We start from the raw sequence: 14,871 nt of genomic DNA on the forward strand, positions 1-14,871 counted from the left end.
TGTTATAAATTGGAAAATGGCTAAAAGATACTAAAGATTTATTTCCATCAATAAACTAAAATAGCAGATCTATTTATATCTTCAGTAACCATGTGTTACAAGTAATTATCAGACTTGGTGTACTGGTACCACTGTTTCCTTTCAATCAGAATATCATGGGTCCTATCCCCATTTCAGAGACTTAAGCACATAATCTAGGCTGATACATCAGTGCAGTACTGAAGGAGTGTTGCACTGTTGGAGCTTGGAGGTGCCATCTTTCAAACTCTCAGGTGGATTTTTAAAAATCCTATTTAACTATTGAAGAAGGGCAGGAGAGTTGTATTGTCCAACATTTATCCTATAATCAACACCACCAAAAAATGATCAGCTATTCATTTATCTCATTGCTGTTTGTGGAAGCTAGCTGTGCACAATTTTTTTTGATTTTTTCATAAGAACACAATAAATAGGAGCTGGAATTATCCACACGGCCCATCGAGCCTGCACCGCCATTCAATGCAACCATGGCTGACCTTGGGCTTCAACTCCATGTTCCCACCCGCTCCCCATATCCCTTAATTCCCTGAGACACCAAAAATCTGTCTATCCCAGCCTTAAGTGTATTCAACTACAGAGCATCCACAACCCTCTGGGGTAGAGAATTCCAATGATTCACAACCCTTTGAGTGAAGTAATTTGTCCTCATCTTAGTCCTAAATGATTGGTCCCTTATCCTCAGACTGTGCCCCTGTGTTTTAGACTCCCCAACCAGTGGAAACAATCTCTCAGCATCTACCTTATTAAGACCCCTCAAAATTTTGTAAGTTTCAATGAGATCGCCTCTTGTTCTTCTAAGAGAATATAGGCGCAATTTACTTAGCCTCTCATCATAGGAGAACCCCCTCACCCTAGGGATCAGTCTAGTGAACCTTCGCTGTACCTTCTCCAATGCAAGTATAACCTTTCTTAAATGTGGAGACCAAAACTGCACACAGTATTTCAGAAGTGGTCTCACCAAAACCCTGTTCAACTGTAGCTTTTATTCTTTGTACTCCAATCCCCTTGCAATAAAGGCCAACATGCCATTTGCCTCATTGCTTGCTGTAACTGCATTCAACTTTCTGCATCCCTTGTACAAGCACACCCAAGTCTATTTGAAGGCCAACACTTACAAGTTTCACACCTTTTAAAAAATATTCTGCTTTTCTATTCTTATGACCAAAGTGAATAACTTCACACTTCTCTACATTATACTCCATCTACCCTCTTGTTGCCCACTCACTTAACCAGTCTATATCTCCTAGCAGCCTCTCTGTGTCCTCCCCACAGCTTACCTTCCCACTTTGCTTCGTATCATCAGCAAACTTTGATACATTACTCTATGTCTCTTCCTCTAAGTCATTAATATAGTTTATAAATAGCTGAGGCCCCAGCACTGATCCTTGTCGCACTCCACTATTCAGTGCCTGAATGCCCATGTATGCCCATTCTCTGCTTTTTGTTCATTAACCAATCCTCTACGCATGCTAAAATACTATCCCAAACTCCATGAGCCCTAATTTGCCTATTAACATTTTGTGTGGTACCTTATCGAATGCCTTTTGGAAATCCAGGTATCCGACATCTACTGGTTCCCTTTATCTCCCCTACTAGTTACATCCTCAAAAAACTCTAATAAATTTGTCAAAAAAGGATTTCCCCTTACTAGAACCATATTGACTTGTTCTAATCATATTATGCTTTTCTAAGTGCATGGTTAAGACTTCCTTAATAATAGATTCCAGCATTTTCCCAATAACTAATGTTAGGCTAACTGTAGTTCACGGTTTTCTCTCCCCCTTCTTTTTTGAAAAGTGGTGTAACTTCCAATCTAATGGGACCATTCCTGAATCTATGGAATTTTGGAATATCATATTCAGCACATCCACTATCTCTGCAGCTTTCTCTTTTAGAACCCTAGGATGTAGGCCAACAGGTTCCGGAGATTTGTCAGATTTTAGTCCCTCAAGTTTCGCCAATACTTTTTCTCTGCTTATGTTAATTTCCTTAATTTCCTTGCTCCTTTTAGCTCCTAGGTTACTGCCTTTTTCTGGTATGAAACTTGTGTCTTCTACTTGAAAACAGACAAAATATTTGCCTAATGCCTCTGCCATTTCTTCATTCTCCATGGTAATTTCTCCTGACTCTGCTTCTAAAGATCAATGTTTACTTTGGCAACTCTCTTCCTCTTTATATATTTATTAAAGCTCTTACAATTTTAAAAAAATATTCCTGGCTAGTTTACTCTCATTATATTTTTCCCTTTTTATTCCCTTTTTGGTGGCCATCTGTTGGTTTCTAAAACCACTCCAATCCTCAGACTTGCTACTGTTTTTTGCAACATTGTAAGCCTCTTCTTTTATTCTAATACTATCCTTAACCTTCTGAGGTTATTGGGGGTAGGTGGAATGTAGAGTTAAGGCCACAATCAGATCAGCCATGATCTTACTGAATGGCGGAGCAGGCTGGAGGGGCTGGATGCTCTACTCCTGCTCCTAATTTGTATGTTCATGTGGTCATGGCTGCAGAGGACAATATCTATTGCCCTGAATACACTCTCTCTTATCACTACCATGTTCCTCACCACTCCTCCCACTTGAATGGAATCTTTCACCATGGTGCCATGGTCAGTCTGCTCATCCACCTTGCAGTCCTTCTCCTCAGGCACACAGGTAGCAAACACCTCTTACCTGTTGGACAAAGTCAGGGGATGAAGCTCCTCATCATTACTTACAGTCACATCCTCCTGTTCCTGACCATTGATGAACTCTAAAGTTCTGCCTAACCCAAGGGCTCCTGACTGCCTCCTGGAACAAAGTGTCCAGGTAACTCTACCCCTCCCCGATGCCCCACAATATCCCCAACTCAGACTCCAGCTCAATAACTCTGAACCAAAGTTGTCTAAGCTGCTGACACTTTCTGCAGATATGGTTGTCTGGGATTCCAGTACATTCTACAGATTCCCACATGCTGCAGTCACAGTACATCACCAGCCCTGCCATTTCTGTCCAAACTTATTTATTTAATCAGTCAATTAGTTAATAATTTACATAGCAAAAGTGATAGAAAGTTGCACTCATCTAGCTTGGAGATAAGGAAGGAAACTCACCAACTACTGGAGGCTGAAAAAAAAGTAAAAGAAGCACCTCTTTGTCCCTGTTCACCGAATTCCCACCTAAACCAAATTCCCAACTAGTCACTCGATCTACATCTCGCTCAGACATAGTTTCCTGTCCATGCACTACTTGCTTGGGATGTCAGCCAACATTTTTTGAACTGAATGGCTTACTTGGCAATTTCAGAGGGCATTTAAGAGTCAATCACATGTGTCTACCATTTTTCTCTATAATACAACAATGACCACATTACAAAAGAAGTTCACCATGAAGCACTTTGGAACATCTTGAGGCTGTAAAAGGTGCCATATATGCAATCCATTGAATTTCTGAAAAGGAATAGATAGATATCAAGCACAATATTCCAAATTTCAGTCTCAGAGGAGAGTCTCACAAAACTGGAAATTTGCAAAGACTGCATGATTTTCCAAACAGCAGCTCTCCAGCACCTTACCCAAGCAGTTACTCTTCATTTGTTAATGAAAACAATGAATAAACGCAGGCTATTAGAGCCTTGGAAATATCATATAAGCCTTATCCTATGTATTACCAATGCCCCCATATTCTCCATGACTAGGAATGCATACTTTTCCTGCTTAACATATTGAAGCAGATTGTGGTGACCCCACAAATAGCCTTCCAGAGATTAAATAACTTAATAAGCACCAGGAATCAAATCCGAAACTTTTCTCATTTGTGTGACTCAACTGAGTTGATCTATAAGCCATCAGGAAAGTTAACCCTTTTATGTTTATATATAGGGGCTAGGTAGAAAATCATTGGCCCAGTATAGTCAACAGGGTGAAATCTTTGCTGGTCTTTCTAATTCTAGTAGCAATAGAATGCTATAAAATTATGTCTAGGCATGAACCTATTCTCTTCTAAAAGTATATCCTATGGTGCTTTTGTTTCAGTTCCAGTATCCAACCCAACAATAAAACGCAACCCTTTAAAAGATGTATATAAAACAGGAGAATGGGTAACCCTGCTTTGCCACTCAACCACTGGAAGCATTCCCATAACTTATTCATTGTTCTTAAATAAAAGACTCATCTACTCAGTCTCAAGGTCTGATACAGAGCCTGCAGCTTTTAATGTGCTCATAAATGAAACCAAAGATGGCGGGGAGTACAAGTGCAAAGCTGAGAATGAAATTCCAAACTTGTTCAAATACAGTAAAGGAATGAACTTTACAGTACAAGGTATGTTTCCTTACGATCAAAATTGATAACATGAGATGCTGCTGAATTTTTGCGTTTTCCTCTAATCAATAATTTCCTCACCTGTGCATTATTTGTAGAGTCCTCAGGTATTCATTTCATTATGGCTGCCCTGACAACAACATGAAAAATGATATACTGGGTTCTTAAAATAGATTCTAGAATTTTGTGCATTTTGCCATCATGTGGACCCATATGGCTATTCTGATAACTCCAATAGTTATCCAGCCAAAATGTTTAGAAACTCTGTTGAGACCTGGAAACACCAGAGAGCGGGAAACCCCTATGCAGGCTGTTCTCACACACTCAGCATCAAACCAACCCAGCCTATGTTTGGAGACCAGTACACCCATTGGGATGAGGCAGCTTGGAAAAAGTTTGAGACTTGCGTATTTTCTACAGACTATTCCATCCAATATTAAAGTGAAACTACCTCATGCATTGCATTGGATTTTGAAAAGTAGAAGAAAGAAATACCAACAATGACAAATTTGAAATTTAAATTCTGGTGTTAGGCTATTCATCTAGCATATTTAGATTTATTTCTTGGATAACGTTGACTTCTCATGGCCAGGTTTGTTCTTAAATGGCATTAAATTGTTGTAAGCCTTTAGTAAAAATGCAGAACCAAATTTTATACTTAATATACTTAAATTCTTCACTAAGATCCAATTATTTTTATGCCTGGAAGGGGGCTCATTACTGACTAGAAGATAAATAAAGACATCCAGTCCAGTAGAAAGTATGTGCAGAGAGCAATTTTTACAAAATACATATTCAAAGTGCTCCCCAATTGCTATGAACTCCATGGGCCAGGATTTTGCCCTTGTCAGGCAGGCTCGGTGGGGGTGAGTGGGAGTGGTCGGGAAGCCGACCGCTGCCCACAATCAGGCCGTAGCTGCGATTTCACGCTGGCGGGCCAGTTAAGGCCTGCTCACTGTGAAACGTGTGCTGCAGCACTCAACGCTGCCTGTGTGGGGGAGGGGGAGGAGGGCGAGGGCGGAAGTTCTTGCATGCACAGGCAGGAAAAGCTGCCTGAGGCACAGCTGCCTCAGGGAGATGAAGATTTTTGAAAGTAAAAAAGAAAGATTTTAAAAATGTTAAAAACATGTCCCCTCATGTCACTCTGTCACATGAGCAGGGATATGTTATGAATGAAATTTAAACATTTTATTTAATTTTTATTTGCTGTTGGAAATCTCATCCTGCCCGTGGATGAGGTTTCCTAAAAAATTCAAAGGCTGCTTGGCCTTTTCACCTGCCCACCAACCATAAGGTTGTACAGGCAGCGAAAAATTGAACTTAATTATTACTTTAATGACCTTAATAGGCCTTTTAATTGTTGGCGGGTGCGCTGCCAACTCCTGTGCGTACCCGCCGACCGAAATATCGCACAAGTGCGCAATGATGTCAGGACGCTCGCCCAATGTCATCATGTGTCATTTTACGCTTGATTGGGTCGGGCACGCACCCGCCTGACGAATGGAAAATTCTGCCCATCTCCCAGAATTAATGGACAGAATTTTATGCTCCTCCTCTGGCGGGTTTGTAGGCAACCTCTCCGCAATTTCACGCTGAGGTGGGCAAGGCCTTGGCCAGCCGGCCTGCCCTTGCCCCAATTGGGGCCCTTAAGTGGCCAATTATTAACCGCTTAAGGGCTGTTTCCTGCCCAGCCTCAATTTTTAGGCTGGCTGGAGGAGTTCCAGGGTATGGGGAAACCTGAAAATAAATCAGCTTCAGGCCTCAGGCAGGAAGGCGGGGGGGGGCATCTCCTTCAGCAGCCTCCTTTTAACATTGGGTGGCACACCCACTTAAGGTCTGGTAACCGGAGGACCTTCCTCCTGCCCATAGCCTCTCCACCAACATTCCAGTTCCCCTCTGCCCACCCACCCAGGCCTCCCCTACCCTCTCCGAGACCCCCCAAAACATACCTGTTCCTGGAAACCCAGTACTGCGGCTCTGAGGACTGATTGCAGACCCAGTCATGGCCACTGCTGTTTCTGGCGCTGCACAGACTAGAGTGCTGCTGGCCAATCAGATTGACTGGCAGCTCTCTAAGGCAGGACTTCCTCCCGAGTGAGGGGTTGAAGTCCCATCTCCAGCCAATTAATGCTCGCTGGAGTGTGAACTCGCTGCGGGGCAGGCAGTGGGGATGTGTTCCTTGCCAACTCTTCAGATAGCGGGAAGGGAAACCCCGCCATCCTAAAAGTCCTGGTTAATATATATATATATATATAAAAAATGCCTGTGAACTCTAGTTCAATTATTCCCCACTCTCAATTACCACTTTTTCTAAAGACTACACTTGATTTTGACTACCTGTGTAGAAGTCTATAGCAGGCTGACTAATAAACTATAAAACAAAAACAAAAATTGCTGGAAAAACTCAGCAGGTCTGACAGCATCTGTGGAGAGGAAGAAAGAGTTAACGTTTCGAGTCCATATGACTCTTCATCAGGACTGTGAAGAGCTAAACTATGAAACATTTTGGGCAGAATTTTCCCCCTGTCGGGGAGGGAGTTAAAGAGCAAGCACGCAAAGGCACACCTCTGATCGGCGCCCCTGGTTGGGGGTGCGCCGTCATTTTACGTGGGCGGGCCAATTAAGGCCCGCCCAACGTGACATCTGCACAGAAGTGCTATGCGCTCCCGGTGCAGGCAGGGGGAAATCCCTAAACCCAACAGTGTGCTCTTTCGCGCATGCGCATGAAAAAGCGCACTCATCTCCCTGAGGCAAAGTGTTGCCTCAGGAAGATCGGCTATATTTTAAAAAATATTAAAAATAGAAAAAAAAATTCCCTGACATGTCCCCTCATGTGACACTGTCACATGAGTTGGGACATGTCCATAACTTTTAAAAACACTTCAATTAAACTTTTTAAAACCTACATGAAACCTCATCCCGCCCGTGGATGAGGTTTCATGCTTTTTCTAATGCCCGCCAGGGATCCTTAAGGTTGGATGGGCAGGTCCATTAATTACTTTAATGACAGGTCAGCGGGTGTGCAGCTGATTTTGCTGAGCCGCTGCCTACCTGAAAATTTAAATGGGGCACGGTGATGTCGGGAGTTCTGCCTAATGTCACCGCGCATCATTTTACGCGTCAGCGAGCGGACACCCCCACCCCTCCGACGGGAAAATCCTGGCCTTTGAGTAGTAGAAAATCCTGGCCTTTGAGTAGTACAAACACCAGAATCTTCTGTTCTGGAGTCTAAGTTCAATGGCAGGCACGGAAGTGGGAGTGATTTCTGCTGGAGGGTGGGACAGGTGCCCATACCTTATCTTGGACTGGTCACCACATTACATATGCGTCCGTGAAGAGCTCGCCAATTCCTGCGGCGGGGGCCGGCAGGAAGTTACCATCCTAGCCATTACCTCATGGGGTCAAAGGTACCATATTTAACCAGACAGCCTGAACGATCCCTTCCACCATTGCCTAGCCACTGCTCCATCCTTCCCCGCTAACTCTTCCTCCCTCCCTTGGTCATCCTTCATGCAACTTGCATTACCCCACCATCTAGTCTTATAGGCGTTCCCCAAAGAGGACAATGCAGGGCAACTCACTATTAATCATGGAAGAAGTCTGCCTCACCAGATACATGCCAATTATGTGCAATTGTGAATGTGAACTTTCTGATTTCTTGCTGGCAGTGATCTTAATTTGGAGGGGGGAAGCTCGATTCTGGCAAGGTGGCCTTTTAACAAGCATAAATGATATGCTCATGCAGGCTTGTCCAACCTTTTCGTTTTGAGGGGGGCCACATTTCCATTTTTTCTCACTCAAGGGGCTGAAGGTGATCCATCGGGGTCACATGACGTGCTTGATGGCTCTGACCAATGAGCCCTAAGCGCAGGCAATCCGGGTGGGGAGTGGGGGGCTTCTTGACGTGAGTCCTGATCGAGTCTGTAGCACCTGAAAAGATCTCTGTAATAAAGTTTATCTGTATCTTGATGAAACCTGTCTGCCTCATCAAGTCATTACACCAGATTGAAGGTCCCCCTCCAAATTAAGCTCTCCATCAGCGGGAAATTAGAATGTTTACTTTCATGACTGTATGTAAGTGGTGTGCACCTGGTGAGCTTCACTTCTTCCTGGACTTTGAGGTAAGTAGATACCGCTTTTGCCTTCTTGGGGATCGCTCATCACTTCACTCATATCAAGCGCTGGTAGCACAAGGTGTGCGAAGGCTAGAAGGGAGGGGGTAGGGTGGAGCAGAGGCTGGATCTAGGAGGCAGGCTAAGGAAGGAAGGGAGGGAGGCTGCCTGATGGCTCTTTAAATATGGCACCCAGGCCTTCGAGCCCATGAGGTAATGGTGGGGAGGGCAACTTCCTGATCGCCCTCGCCACGTGAGCCTCCATGACAGCACAACACATGTTCAGCTGTCCCGCATCCCCCACCACCCGCAGCAGGAATTACTCGGACTTCCACACCCACCACTCCAATCCAGTTGAAATGGATTTAAAGACATTATCAACTCTGCACACAGAACACTATGGGTATTTACCACATCGAGTTAAAATGTCCTTAAATCATTCACACAACTAGATTGGTGATCACATAAAACCATCAGGCTAAGTTCAATCGTTTTACTCAACTCAACCCCTTGTGTTAATGACATGCAAAACATGCTACATACAATTTATGACAACCTGTAAGCAGTAAAGATTAGGGCAGCGCAGTGATGGTAACTCACATCAAAGTTCAGGTTCTGAAACTGGACATAACCCTGATCAGAAGTGGGTCAAAGCAAGCTGAGCACCCATGAAAAACACAGTGCATAAACCCCATGTGTACATCTGGGAGCAGTATAATTTGAAAAATGGAGACAAAGCTTACAGGAAAAAAGTCTTGCAGCTTTCCTGTTGGCAAATAGGATATGAAGTTCTGCTGCAAGATTCGAAGGCCTAAAAAAAAGCACAGGATGCAGAGATCCTCTGACCTACATCCAATAACCTTGTATCAGGAAGAAGCCTTGCAAATCTAGGGAATGTGACCACAGAGGGAGTTGGAGGTAAGGAACAAATTTTGCACCAGCTTAGGTTCTATACTGATTGTGCTGTCCACACTTGTTTTTTGCCTTATGTTTTCATTCCTTTGTCAGCGACAAATCATATCCTAATGCACTTACCATGCCATTACTTCTATTGAAAGTGATATGCAAAGTTTTCTTCGAACAACACCATTATAACTTTTCTTCCTCTCTTGCTCTAAATGTGCCAGAGGAAACTAAACGAGGACCCAGTGACCGTGGGTCACAAATTTTCAAGGGCTCTAAGGTGTGTCTGGAGGCAGGAGGGGCCCAAAAACAGGAGGGAAATCTCATCAAAGCAGCTTGAGGATATGTTCCCATCTTGATGGGATTCTGCTGGGGGGCATGGAGGTGAGGGCAAGGATGGTTGCCCAATTGGGTGTGGCCAGAAACCAATTAAAGGGCCTCATTAAGGGCACTCTCCCTGTGCTAAATGGATTTTCCAGCCAGTGTACAGGGTGCACATCAAGCCAGAAGGCAGTCTATGAAAGGGCAGCCATCTCCCGGTGGCAGGCTTGGTAGCCCTCGAAGCTGGAGGCTCCATTCAAGGGGAAAGCTCCATGCTAATAAACAGTTGCAACAGTGGCAGTGACCATAACTGTGGGGAGGCTTCCCCTCATGCTCAATGGTCATAATGCTTTTCACCCTAATGTATAGCTTCCATTTGTGAACTACCACCAGGAAAGTAGGTGCCATCACACAATCCTACATACTTCAGCACCCTGTGTAATGGTCAATCTTTCAGTGGTTGATGGCCTCCTATTGGCCCTCCAGCTTTGGGAGCCTGCCCACTCTCCTTAATTGGATGGGGCTCCTGAAGCCAGCCATCACTGCCAAAATATCCCTTGGGGCCCAGTGCTACTATTCCCTGGCAACATTTCATCCCAATGACACAATCGGGATGCAGTAATAACAATACAGCCCTTGTGTCCGCCATGCATCATAATGCACTCCAGCCCCCTTAATCACCAGCTCAGATACATTCACCTGGGGAAATTTAGATAGTAATTCAGAGGGAAGTGTAATAAGTAAGGCACAGAGCATGAGTGAGCAGAAGCAGGTGATTTTAGCAGAGGAGCAGCAATGTGCTACTCAGGGGGAACTAACACATGGTGTAACTCAGTTGCCCTCACACTGTACTTGGACACTCCCTTCTGCAGAGCTTCCATAATGCAGGGCAAAGTTGTGTAGTACAGAGCACAATACCAGAATCCTCGTAGCATTAAAGGAACATACACCTACATTTTAACAAGTGAAGAGGTCCTTATAAAGCCATGCATCCAGTAACTTAGTGCAAGCAATGCTGTGAGAGAGAGACGCAAGTTTGTAAAACATTTTTCCTTTAGCAACCTCAGACCATCAACTAATATTGTATTATGTTATGATTTCTTATAGTTTAACCACATTTATTTTCACAATCTTTTGTATTTTACCACGAGCAAACAATATTGAACAATGGCCCCTGCTAGGTTACCAGGTGATTAAGTTGCAACTGAAGTTTGAATTTATTTTGCAGAACCATATTTACTCTATATCATATAAGCACTTCTTTTCATTTCAGTTCCTGTATCCACACCACTGTTTTATCCTTTGTTGAACTCCACCGAGGTGAAGTTAGGAGAAACTGTGACACTGCACTGCATATCAAGCACAGGAACTCTTCCAATCACTTACACGCTGTATCGGAATCAATCAAGTCTCCAATCAGTCTCTACAACTCAGGCAATACTAGCAGTTTTTAACATAAGAGTGGAGACAATGGAGCATTCCGGAGAGTACAGATGTAAAGCTGAAAATCAAATTTCTTCACAATGCAGTAACGGACTATCATTTCATATTTTAAGTATGTATATGCAAATGAACACTGTACCTTCATAGTACTATGCATTATTAGTTACAGGTGTGGACAAGGTTATATCAGGTAACTTTGTTCATTGTTCAATATTTATTTACATTCTCATTTCACTTTTCCTAATTCATAAGAAAAATGGCCATGATGAGGCAGAGTTGAATAATACAGACATAGTTGAAATGGAAGCTGACAATGGTGCTATCTCTCACAATGGCAACATGGCCAGCTCCCTCACTTAACACCAATGGCTGCTTAATTTACACTTGTAGGTAACTTTGTTCATTGTACAATATTTATTTACGTTCTAATTTCACTTTTCCCAATTCATAAGAAAAGTGTGTAAGTGGCAGGGCACTTTGTGTGTTCTTAAATTAAGCAACCATTGGTATCAAGTGAGGAAGCTGGCCATGTTGCCATTGTGAGAGATAGCGTCATCAGCAGTTTCCATTTCAACTATGTCTGTACTACTCAATTCTGCCATATCATAGAGTCATAGAGGTCTACAGCACAGAAAAAAGCCCTTTGGCCCATCGATCCTGCGCTGGTCAAACAAGTACCTAACTATTCTGATCCCATTTTCCAGCACTAGGCCCATAGCCTTGTATGCCATGGCATCACAAGTGCATATCCAGATACATCTTAAATCTTATGAGGGTATCTGCCTCTACCACCCTTTCAGGCAGTGAGGTCCAGATTCCCACCGCCTTCTGGGTGAAAGAATTCCTCCTCACATCCCCTCTAAACCTCCTGCCCCTTACCTTAAATCTATGCTCCCTGGTTATTGATCCCTCCACCAAGGGGAAAATTCTTTCCTGTCTACCCTATCTATGCCCCTCATAATTTTATACACCTCAATCATGTCCCCCCTCAATCTCCTCTGCTCCAGGCAAAATAACCCCAGTCTGTCCAATCTCTCCTCATAACTAAAACTCTCCAGCCCAGGCAACATCCTGGTAAATCTCCTCTGCACTCTCTTTAGTGCAATCATATTCTTCCTGTAATGAGGATTCCAGAACTGCACGCAATACTCTAGCTGTGGCCTAACCAGCGTTTGATACAGTTCCAGCATAAACTCCCTGCTCTTATATTCTATGCCTCGGCTAATAAAGGCAAGTATCCCAGATGCCTTCTTAGCCACCTTATCTACCTGTCCCGCTACCTTAAGGGACCAGTGGACATGCACACCAAGGTCCCTCTGATCCTCGGTACTTCCTAGGGTCCTACCATTCATCGTGTATTCCCCTGGCCATGGCCACTTTTCTTATGAATTAGGAAAAGTGAAATTAGAATGTAATTAAATTTTGTAAAATTTATTCTTAGTTTTCAGTGTTAACATTAAGAAGTAATGGTTTTCTCCTTCAGGTTTCTCTTCTCTCTTTAATGTGCTGACACATTTAAAGCTGTGATCCTATGGGTGCTGGTGGCTCTCTACCACCTCACCCACGTGGTCATTCTTCAGGCACGACTTCAGATCATCAGTATTAACAGATTATTTTAATATGGGAGAGACTCACCCAAGCCTGATTCCAACATCCAAACATATACAAATTCAAGCAGAAGTTACTGTATAAGGAATCCTGTCTGATGTTATTAGCTAAAACATGACAGACTAGGGATAAGAAACCAAAGGCGTTCTTGGCTCACATAGCTGAGTAGCAAGTAGGCTGTGCTTTTACATATATAGGCGTCAGAAGAGTTCTTACTCCAAATTAATTATATGAACCTTGACTTTATTTTCAAATCTTTGAGATTTTTTATTTGATTTATAGAATCATAGAAGCACAGGAAGCCTGTGAAAGAATTATTTATTTAGTACCATTCTCTGACTCTTTCCCTATAGTTTGTAATTTTTAAAATCTTCACACATTTATCCATTTCCTTGTTAAAAACTGTCCATGGCTTTTTCTGGTAAGACATCCAGTGACCTAAAAGTTATGTAAAAGATTCTCCTAACCGTTCCCATCATTCTTTTGGTGATTTAAACATATTCCCTCTTATTACGACTTACCGGAACGAACAGCTTTTCCTTATTTAACATATAAAAACGCAGCATAATTTAAAACACCTCTAACAGATCTCCTCTTATCATTTTCTCACCATTTCACCAGTCACTCCTTGTAATTAGAGTCTTTTATCCCTGGTCTCATCTTGGTGAATATATCCTGCACCCTCAATTGGCCTTGATAGCCTTTCTAAAATCAGGTGACCAAAATTGGCCTAACTAATGATTTATATAATTTTAAAAGTCATGTAAAAGGATGATATTTTACATTTCACCTTCTTCTTGCCCATGTCTTTCTTAATGTGGATAACAAGCAGAATATACTTGAGGATCAAAGGCCAGAGAGTACCATCAGGCAAAACTGACCAACTGTCCAAAAGAAAGCATTATTCTCAAATTTACAAACAACAAAGTGTTCTACTGGTTAATTCAAAAAACTCAAGCTCTAATAAAAATTGAAGTAAATTATCTCAGGGATTATAATCTCACTTCCTACTGAACGTGGGCGAACAGACCCAGAGGGAAAGAGCAGTAAAAACTGAGAAATAAGAGTTCTGGTCCGAACTGTTTTTTCCTTCTGGGGAGGTTCTTGAGGGCACCATAAACTGCTCACACATAATATGAATGCATCAAATCATCTCACCACAAAGGCAAAATTTAAGCACTTTACTACCATCAAGCACCTCACTTAATTTCTTGGATCTGTTACTTTCTTGAAAAGTGATATTATCTTTTCTGTAATAAGGATTCGCGCATTAATCAGTCAAATGAAGTTTGGGCCAAGGCAATCTTCCCACCAGTTCGGCTGCGCAAGACTTCCACCTGCTTCATAAAACTATCATATTTATACACAAGAAGCTTCTGGCAGGATTTCTATCACCATGAGGGAGCCCATCATTGCCTGACTGTAAAATCACAGCTGTGCTGTCAGTTCTTTCTTGCTGCTTCCCAAGGTCGACTACCACCTTCCTTGAAGCGGCCCAGGAGGCAGATGGGAAAGAAATTCGAGAGGGATCCAGCCCCCATCCCCAGTCAGTACTAGGTGGCCCCCAGTTCCACCAATTTATAGCACAGTACGCCTGGTCTCACCTGGTACCAACACCAACCCTATGCTAGAGCTCTGAGGGCTGTGGTGCAGAAATTCATAGGCATTCTCCACCCCAGTTACATCCCCACCTATGATGATAGTTTGGTTTGGGTTGGTAGAGTCTCTGTCCATGTTAGGTAATCCCAATGGCTTCCACATTAGGCAGGGAACTGGTATCAACGGGTCTCGATCTAATTTTCAGCCCTTTTAGCCCACTCCTGCCAGATTTACTTTCTGTTAGGTAACAGTGGTTTGAAGTGTGCTCCATTCTTGGAGCTTGGGCTATTCATTTAGGCATTCATTGATAATTGTTTGATGGCTTCCAAATGCACAACCCAATTGTCTTTCAGTAATCTCACTGCCCCTCAGTCTCATGCTGTTCCTTGTACATGCAGAAATTTTGAGATCTGCGTGTGTGTATTGACTTGGAGAGGGCCATTCAATGGCTGTGTCTGTCATAGTTTCAGAATTCTTTATCCAATAAAATCTAGATAACAGGTAAAATACTTCAATATCACAATGATAACTGTAATTGAGGCATGG

General features: G+C 42.9%; 1 protein-coding gene across 1 annotated transcript in view; it reads left to right on the plus strand.

Moving 5' to 3' along the window:
* LOC144699885 (platelet endothelial cell adhesion molecule-like) overlaps nucleotides 1-14,871 on the plus strand; it is a 73,712-nt gene that overhangs the window by 19,699 nt on the left and 39,142 nt on the right. The window contains exons 7-8 of the mRNA XM_078571233.1: nucleotides 4,052-4,339; nucleotides 10,949-11,230. Coding sequence (XP_078427359.1) covers nucleotides 4,052-4,339; nucleotides 10,949-11,230 — 570 coding nt within the window. The remainder of the gene's footprint in view (nucleotides 1-4,051; nucleotides 4,340-10,948; nucleotides 11,231-14,871) is intronic.

Source organism: Cetorhinus maximus, chromosome 24 (assembly GCF_964194155.1).
Source record: "Cetorhinus maximus chromosome 24, sCetMax3.hap1.1, whole genome shotgun sequence".
Classification (NCBI taxonomy): Eukaryota; Metazoa; Chordata; class Chondrichthyes; order Lamniformes; family Cetorhinidae; genus Cetorhinus; species Cetorhinus maximus.